Consider the following 9,535-nt stretch of genomic DNA (forward strand, 5'->3'; position numbering starts at 1 on the left):
TGGAACAATGCTTCCTCAAGGTGGGGTCCAGGGACCCCCAGGGGCCCTTGAAGGGTTCTTTAATTCAGGGGTTCTCAACGTTTTTGGCGGAAATGCTTTGGCCATGACCCCTGCCCCCTCACCACCCCCCTCCCCACACCCAATACAAATTGACCGCTACAATTACTGTAATAGCGAAAATACATTACAATTACTGTAATAGCGAAAATACATCATACATACATACTGAAACCAGATATAATCATTATGGAAAGTTTATGCATGCGCCAGATATAATCATTAAGGAAAGTTTATGCATGCGCTATGTGTACTATGTAAACTTTTTTTTTGTGGACCCCTGCTTTAATACATCAGCTATTCGTAAATAGCTCATCTACAAGCTCACAATGCAATGCGTCACAATGTGACGAGCAGATCTAATTTGAAACAAGAATAAGTATCACTTTAAAATCCTCAGTGTTAATTTTACTCTGTATGACTGTACCCATATTGTTTGTCAAGGGTGTACAAATAGAACCAAATGGCCCCCCATATGGGTCCATTTGGTTCTATTTGTACACTCTTGGACACACTCAAGTTTCAGATCTGTAAAGATTCAATTTTGGAACCCCTTGGTGCTCCCTGGAGTCCCCTGGTTGAGCATATCAATAAATACAAAATGGTCACAGATAAGTGTGATTTGTGGAACGGAGTGAACGTACTCCCCGTGAATTAATTAAATCCAAGTGTAAATATATATCGGACTGGGATCGACCTAACTAATGTTTTCGGTTGTGAGATTTCTTTTCAACTTTAAGCCCTGTTTTTCTACCTCCTGTTGACTGTGGCCCTCAGGACCCGTTCGTAGGGATCTCTGAGGAGTATCGGCAGCCCCTGGGTGAGGAAGAGCGCAGGCTGCTGATGGCCTTCTTTGCCAAGAGCAGTGCGGACGCCTTCCTTCTGGAGATGCACGAGTTCCTCCTGCTGGTGCTCAAGAACCCCCGCGCCCCGGATACCTACAGGCCCAACTGGGGGTAAGACAATGGATCAGAAACCTACTAGCAGCATTTCCCAACCTGGTGTCCGGGCTGCCCCCTAGTGGGTAATATAGGGTTTACAGTGTGAAGTATATGGGATTTAGGGCCTGTTTGCGCCAAGCACAATAACGATAATTATGCGAGCGTCCACACTGATCTTCTTCTCTGAACAATGACATTAGAGTAATAGTTCACCCAGAAAAGGACCTATTTTATATCAATTACACACCCCGCGAAGCCTTGAATTCATGGAGATTTCTTTGTTTTTGTCGCATTCCTAAGCCAATAGTTTAATTGGCGCCGGAAAGATGCTAATGTCTCCGGTAGGAGACTCTACCCGGTCATCAAATTGTTGGCTGGAATGCAAAAGAAAAAAAGAATCTATTTTAAATGTAATTTTTTTTTTTTATAATATAAGCTATTGTTGTTTTTTAGACCACGCTAACATTGCTGACTGACTGTGTGTGTGATGTATTTGTGTTGAACAGCCTGAAAGACACGCTGGTGTCCTACATGGAGCGCAAAGACCTGGACGTCCCGCCCGACGTGGAGGAGTTCTTCCCAGAGCCGATCTGCTTGTCGCAGTCCGTCGAAGCGTGGAGGTTTACGGTGGCTTTCAAACTGGAACGCACCCAGAGATGAGTGAGCCTACTGTATGACCTGTGAAGCGTGCAGGTCTACTGTGGCTTTGGAACTGGAACGCACCCAGAGATGAGTGAGCCTACTGTATGACCTGTGAAGCGTGCAGGTCTACTGTGGCTTTGGAACTGGAACGCACCCACAGATGAGTGCGACGATGACCTGTGAAGCCTGATTTATGCTCCGCTGTATGCCGGTTTCGCGTCCCAAACATATCGTTGCTGTCGGGCAGAAACCTCCTTTTCTCCTACATTGGAACTAATGCCCTACACATGATCATAGACTAGTACAGCGTCAAAAGTAGTATCAAGGTAGCAGATCTTCAAGTTCAAAACGCGTCGCTTTGCGCCACGTTTCAACTAAGCTTGTAGATCTGCTACTTTTGATATTTTGGAGTAACAGTTTACCAATAGGTATTCCTCCCAACAGAGACGGTAATTGATGTGCACGTGCTCACAACGTGTTGTGATGCGACACGCCGTGACCGTTATTTCGGGACACGCGACGGCCTACGACGGAATATGTATCAAGCATTAGTTAATGCAAGTCAGTGAAGCTGACGTTTTTGTGGCCCTTTTTACTTCGTATCAAAACGCCACAGCTAATGTTTACATTCGTATCAATAAATGAAAACAGATGTCACACGTTTTCACACGTATTAATGAATGTGCCTTTTTAAAGAGCAGTGGCTGCAAGTTTGAGAGCGCCGCCAGCTCATTTGCACAAGTGCAATACACATTTAGAACGACCAAAGTGAATTTTGACTCCTACTTAACGGTGTATCTTCTCTGTATTGAGCTGAACGGATGTATGTTCTGTTGTAGTTAGACATTTTGTATTTTCCAAGGCAGTTAACACTGCTCACTGTTTGCCTGAATGCTGAAGGACTTTTTTTGCTTTCTCTACCTGAATGTAAATGTATCTGCCATCCACATTTAGACAATTTTGTTCTTTGACTCAGGTGCACAACTCCACAGGTGGGGTCATAACTCTGGGAACTAAAGGTCAAATCAAATGAACCATTTGGCAATCAATAAGTATTGAACAGTTCGATCAACTGTAAAGCTGCTTTTTTTCCACATTCCTGATTGGACCAAATGTTTTCTTTTTCTGTATCCATTACCTTTATGATCATTAAACCACTGCAATTGTAGTATATCCCACAATTATTTATTCAGTTTGTCTTATTGATTCAAGCTGTGCATTTTAAACTAATTATGGACAAAACATACCAGTGATGCAGGGCTGGGCTTCAACCAAAACTATCCATTTTCAACTTTATCTGATAATCTGATATACAGTAATTGGTCTTCACTAATGCTAATTAGAAAATTGAACCATCCGTCTATTCACTTTGCAGCTCATTGGTGGGCAGTTCATAAACCTGGCTACCAAAGCATATTTTATGGGGATTCACTTGACATTTAAATGTGTATTATCAACTAAATTGATTGATGGGTCTGATTAGCTTCATTATACTGTTGTACAATAGTGGCATACAAAATGTTTTTTTCAAAAATACCCTATCTACAAGCTCACAACGTGTCTAATGATCATAGGTCACGTCGCCCAGCCCCTAATGTGAAGCATAATAAATACACGTTTCACAGTCTGTCAGCAACGGCAGCTTCTGGGTCAGTTGGAATTCCTCTTCTTCAACAGCTTGTTACATCACATCACCTCCACCGACCGACTGCCTGCCTGCCTGCAGGCCAGGGAAGGGAAGACGCATCCATGATGGAAGGCTCAGGAAATGCCTGTCTGCCTCAGGTCGGGTGACTCTGTGACCCTCTCTGTCGGTGGGAGCTCAATGTGTTTCTGATCAGTGGCTGATGGACATGATAAGAACATGGAGCCGCCGAGCTGCTGCATGGGACAGCTTCCTTGATTCAATTTCCTCTCTTACCAAAGCAGTGTTTAGCATAACAATGTCAAATGGGTGCACACGCACGCACGCACACACACACACACACACACACACACACACACACACACACACACACACACACACACACACACACACACACACACACACACACACACACACAGGCTCAGGCTCTTCAGAAGTAAAACCAAGCCAGTGCAGTGACTGCCTGACCACCCCCTGGCTTTGTTGTCGGCCACCAGTGGCCTGTAGTGTTGCAAAATACTAATGCCCCACATGATCATAGAGCGTCACACAAAAGTATCAAAGGTAGCAGATAGCCCGAAACGCGGTGTGAAGTTTGTAGATCGGCTATTTTCGGCAAAATAGGTTTGGTGTAGACTGACAAAATGAGCAGACCAAGTAAGTGAAAGGTCAAGTTTACTAAGTATTGTGGATAACAAAACAACACACATGATAGTGCCATCAGAAGCCTATGAAATCTATGGAAGAGCTTAATCTGCAATACTACATAATATGTTTATGGGGGTCCCTGCTTCATCACTCAGCTAGGGGGTCCTTTGATTGAAAAATGAAGACTGGATTAAACAAGTGAATGACCCAGAATTGCTTATTTTAGTTCATAAATAAACGGTCAATGAGTGTAAAGATTCAGTCCTCAAATTGAAACAAATGTATAATAAAAAAAGACATGTTTGAGAATCATTTAAAACAATGCATTACACTTTACTAGTGTCAGGCCTACCTGTCTCCACTAGGATTATTGTATTATTTGTATTATATATTTTTGGAGGATCATGTATAGCAGAGTCAGTCTACTTTCTCTTTGCTTTGCCTTGTTATGACTATGATGAAATTAAATTAAATGAAATGATTACTATATTTACCCAGGGTATCTGGGCTAAGCTCAAGAACTTGTTTCCAGCCAGGCCCTGCTCATAGAACACATTTCATCGTAGTGGTTCAATGCCTTGTTCAAGGGCACTTCAGTGGTGGTAATTGTAACGTGTCGGACCGCTGATTCGAACTGGCGACCTTCCGGTATCAAGACCGCTCCGCGATCCGTTCGGTCACCGCTGCCACAACCAGAGGTTGAAGTCTGGTCATACCATGGATATCATTTTTCCCTGGAAGAAGCTTAATAATTAATTGATAACAAATTATTATGGAACACAGCACATCTTGTTACAGCTTTCTTATACTGTAACGGTAACCAGACTGTAACATAATCGCTAGTGATATACTCTTGCTTCAGCAGGCAGTGTTGCCAGGTTTTGCGAGAGAAATAAACACCCAGGTCTATGAAAACAAGCACAAAATACATTGCTATTTTTAATGTGAAACATTTTTTTATGTTGTATGGGGGTCCCTGGCATAAAATATATTCGGATAGGGGACCGCAGACAGATATATACATAGGCCTGCCGCCTACATACAAGCCCAACAACCCGCTTTGCGCAACTACTTATTATTTTCAAACAACAGAAAAACAAGCCCAAAGACGCTTACAATAAGCAAACATGGCAACACTGACCCAGGCGGGCTCCTTAAATCGTCCGGGCGGTTTCCACCTGCGCGAGACAGCTGAGAAAGACTGTTTACATCCTCCTCCTCCATAAAGTAAAACATATTAAATAATAAACCACTTATAATGTAACGTTACACCTCATGGATGTTGAGAGTTGTCCGTGTAGTTGTCAGGGAGTGAACAGCACTACTAAAAAGACGTGACAGTTGACACGGGACAAACTGCGCTGCTTCTGTCCAAAATTCTAATGTTCTCCAGCCAGGAGATGCCACACGTGTCACTTTTATTATTTTACTTTGTAGGAGTAATAGGCCTAGGGGGCTACAAAAACTAGTTATGTAGCACTGTCTGTCTCATGTCTCTAGCCTACTCTGAAGTCGAAAATAAAAGCCTGGGTACTGAGGCTAACCGAGGTGAATATGTCGAGTGTTTCAGTGTTCAATTAACATGCAGGCATATAGCTAGGCTAATAGCCTGAAGCACATATATGTATAGTTGTGGTTAAATCTATTCTGTACAGGTCAAACCTCGTCCTGTTCTGCACTGGTTCTTAAATGTTTTTGTGTCAAGGACCCCCACATTGATATGTATCTGGCTGAGCCTGCGCAGACCCCCATCTAAAATTATGTTATGGGACCCCCAGGGCCCCAGAATATTTGTGTTGGGAGGTAGCCTCGGTCCCAAGCTTACTCGTCTGCGAAGAGAATTGGGAGGGGGGGGGGGGAAATCATTTATTATTATTTTTGCTTTTCAAAATATAGCAGATCTACAAGCTCGCTCACAGCACCTGCCACACAACAGCTAACCCAAAATATAAATGCATAAAAGTGGTTAAAATGATTGCAATGCTAAATTAACAACTTTTGCTGGGGACCCCTGGAACCCCCCCAAGGAGCCCTGGGGGTCCCTGGACCACACTTTTAGAACCAACACTGTAGAGTCTGTTCTCCTATCCAGCTGTGGATCCAGCCTGGATGATGAACATGTTATCCAACAAGCATCTGTATGGGGGGCTACCAGTACCAACTGAGGATGAGTGAGAAGATGGCAGTCTGGGAGAATGAGGCTGGCCTTGGTGCCATTGACAGCAGGAGAGGAAAGAACTGGCAAGCTCCCCAGGGAGAAACCAAGGTGCAGATGGAGGGATTACATCGACTCACTGGCCTTGGAACGTCTCAGGATCCCCCAGGAGGAAGTCACTAATGTTGCTCTGGAGAGGGAAGTCTGGAGCTCTCTGGTGGAGCTGTTGCCCCCGCGACCCGACTACGGATAAGCGGTTGAAGATGGATGGATGAAGCTCCATGGGTTCCAAAGTCAAGTAGAAGACGGCTCAAGGTAGGAAGTAGGAACCTTTTTCTTCTCCTCTTTTGCTGCTGCTGCTGCTGCTTGTGTTGTATACTGTGTGTGTGTGTGTGTGTGTGTGTGTGTGTGTGTGTGTGTGTGTGTGTGTGTGTGTGTGTGTGTGTGTGTGTGTGTGTGTGTGTGTGTGTGTGTGTGTGTGTGTGTGTGCCTGTGCCTGTGCCTGCTGTGCCTATACTAATGTGATTTTGCTGTTGTACTATTGCTCTCGTTTTGGGACCCAATTAAACATGTTCAGTCACTGTGTACTGCATGAATTTGCTTTTAAGTTCATGGTAGAGGTTTTTGAGCTTTGCCGTAACCAGCCATGCATCAATTCCAAACGTTCATTTGGAATTTTAAGACTGACGTGGATCTACAGAGTGTCTGTTGTGTTGTGGCTGCTGTAGTGCTGTTGAATGTTGTGAGTTATGACAAGATAGCGGCTGTATTGGTGGTTTATGGCTGGCTGCAAAACCTATGTCTATGTAGGCCTATTCCTCACAGCCCACAGGTTGAGAATCGCTGCTGTAGATGAGGACATAATAGTAGTACAGTATCTTTGGAGGAGGGAGACGAGCAATGAGTAGAGTTGTTCCGATACCGATACCGCAGTATCAGGAAAGCTGCCTAAAATGCTGGTATCGTTATCGTATATGTCAGTCTCTAATCTATGCCATTCCGATTCTGGTAATTTACCACATGACGTTTTATAATGATACTGTACTATTTACATTATTATTTTACTAACTAGCTAGCTGCATTAACAATGATTAATTTAATGGATTTTTTTAAATTTATTCCTAGATTAGTGGTTCTCAAACCGTTCAATTTCAAGGACCCCCATAACTCTGAGTGTACAAATGGAACCAAATCAACCTGTGAGGTGCATTTGGTTTCATTTGTACACACTCAAAGTTACAGATCTGTTAGGGTCCATTTGGTTCCATTTGTACACTCAAGGATCCATTTGGAACTGGAATCCAGACGGTCCCTGCCTGGACCCCACTTTGAGAACCACTGTCCTAGATTTGTTTAAATTACTCACTGGTAACACACACACACACACGCACGCACGCACGCACGCACGCACGCACGCACGCACGCACCCTCATAAGGGGATTTGTAAGTTGTCTGTTGGGAAGTAGTACATTTTCAACCTTTTGCACAAACATCATAACCTGCTTACATCCACTACAAGCAGAAGCTTATAGATCTGCTTCTTTCACTTTTGTTTGTACGGAGAGTATATAGTGCTGGCATAAGGATGAAGGGGGAACTAAACCCCCCCAGATATACTGTACTGTACATTTTGGATGTGCATAACGCCTGACCTCCGTTAGATGGCATGGGTTCAATGATAACATCCAGTGAAGGTGACGATTCAAATGGAACATTGTTACATAGTAACAGGATTATGTAGTAGTATTTGGGATTGCGCAAAGGTAAAGTTGTTTTGGAAAGAACAGATGTATTTAATATGATACAGTAGATCAGATTTTATCCAAGAATGTACCTCTTGACCCTAAATCTTGGATTCTGGGCCTGCAACCCCCCTGTCTTACACAAAGAGATCAAATTCATAGACGTGTATCGTGCGCACAGAGCGTATAATTGCTTGTTGTTCATGAACCACAAATTGGTATGTGGCTTAGGGAAATGTCCCCATGGCAGTGGAAAAGATAACGTAAAATTGTTATACATAAACGTGTTTTGGAAGATATCTGGCGACGTTTTTTGTTTTTCTTTGATAAAAAAAGAAACGGGGCGATGTCCATTGGGAAAACGGGCCCCTCGGTTACCCTTGTACCTGTTGTCAGAGAACCAATCTACCCATTATCATAGCATCATAGCGGGGCGACTGTGGCTCAAGAGGTAGAGCAGGTCGTCCAATGATCCATGGGTCGGCGGTTCGAATCCCGGCTCCTCCTGTCTACATGTCGAAGTGTCCTTGGGCAAGACACTGAACCCCAAATTGCTCCCGATGTGCTGGTTGGTACCTTGCATGGCTTCCGCCGCAATCGGTGTATGAATGTGTGAATGTAATGCACAATCTATGTAAAGCGCCTTGGATAAAGGCGCTATATAAATGCACCATTTACCATTTATTTACCACTTGGAGGCCAGTGCATTATGTCAGTGGTTCTCAACCTGTGAGTCGGGACCCAGGGGTGTCCCCAATTAGTTTTTGCTGGTTCCACAGACAATTAGCTTAATGTGATGTGGGAACCTTGTTTTCTCACACAACAGGAAACAAACCAACATACAATTTCTAAAGTTATAATTTAAGGACATTTAAGACCAAATAGCTGAACTACAAGCTCACAACACCTCACAGTGCAAGGCGTTGTGAGCTTACTTATATTTCACAATATTTATCAGTGGAACCGAGTCAAACTAAATGTAATGCCTCAACTCCTACATTCCAAATGGTAGGGGGTCCACAGTTAAAATATGATTATTTTGGTCGGTCGTGGCCTGGAAAGGTTGAGAACTGTATTACACGTACGTCACAATCAGAATCAACTGAATTGTCATATCACAGGTTTACGGGAGTAAAATAAGTGGAGTAAAGAAGTATTTTTTCACATGCTTGCTCCTTCATTTTGTAGTTTCCGTGAGAACAGAGTGGACAGAGAGCAAGAGCAGGAGGGAAAAGATTAACGCGCGTGCGTGTGTGTGTGTGTGTGGTGTTCTTCACCTATCGCCGAGGTGTTGAGTGGGAATGTGATTAATTGGACGACACAAAGATTACCAAGAGGCCAAATTATATTAGTGTTCTGATTGTGTGGCAATGTGTGGTCATCTTGATGAGCAGAAATTGGATGTGAGAATGCAAAGCTAGCTTCGTGGAAAGGATATGGATATCTGGCAGTGGGATGAGCGAGTGTAATTATTTTTTATTTCCAGCCTTTAAGTGTTAATTATGTGACTGTGGCATAGTATTAACATAGCATTAACTTTTGAAAACGTAAAATCACAGTTAATCGCAGGAATAACCATGACCACAACTTTTTATAGGAATACTCTTTTATTTTGTTGTGAAGTACATTTACTCAAGAAAATTTCTACTCCTTTCCTAACCTGACTCCGCCAGATTGCGGCAGTATTGAGTTCACAAGTTCCCTC

The 9,535-nt window shown here is 43.3% G+C and overlaps 1 protein-coding gene across 3 annotated transcripts in view; it reads left to right on the plus strand.

Annotated features, from left to right (window-relative positions):
• LOC306937645 (E3 ubiquitin-protein ligase rnf213-alpha-like) overlaps window positions 1-2,808 on the plus strand; it is a 54,949-nt gene extending 52,141 nt beyond the window's left edge. For all 3 annotated transcript variants that reach the window (XM_079521529.1, XM_079521530.1, XM_079521528.1), the window contains 2 exons: window positions 835-1,013; window positions 1,505-2,808. In XM_079521529.1, the coding sequence (XP_079377655.1) occupies window positions 835-1,013; window positions 1,505-1,658 (333 nt within the window). In that variant the 3' untranslated portion in view covers window positions 1,659-2,808. The remainder of the gene's footprint in view (window positions 1-834; window positions 1,014-1,504) is intronic.
• Window positions 2,809-9,535: the final 6,727 nt, after the last annotated feature.

Source organism: Electrona antarctica (genome assembly GCF_951216825.1).
Source record: "Electrona antarctica genome assembly, chromosome: 14".
Lineage (NCBI taxonomy): Eukaryota > Metazoa > Chordata > Actinopteri > Myctophiformes > Myctophidae > Electrona > Electrona antarctica.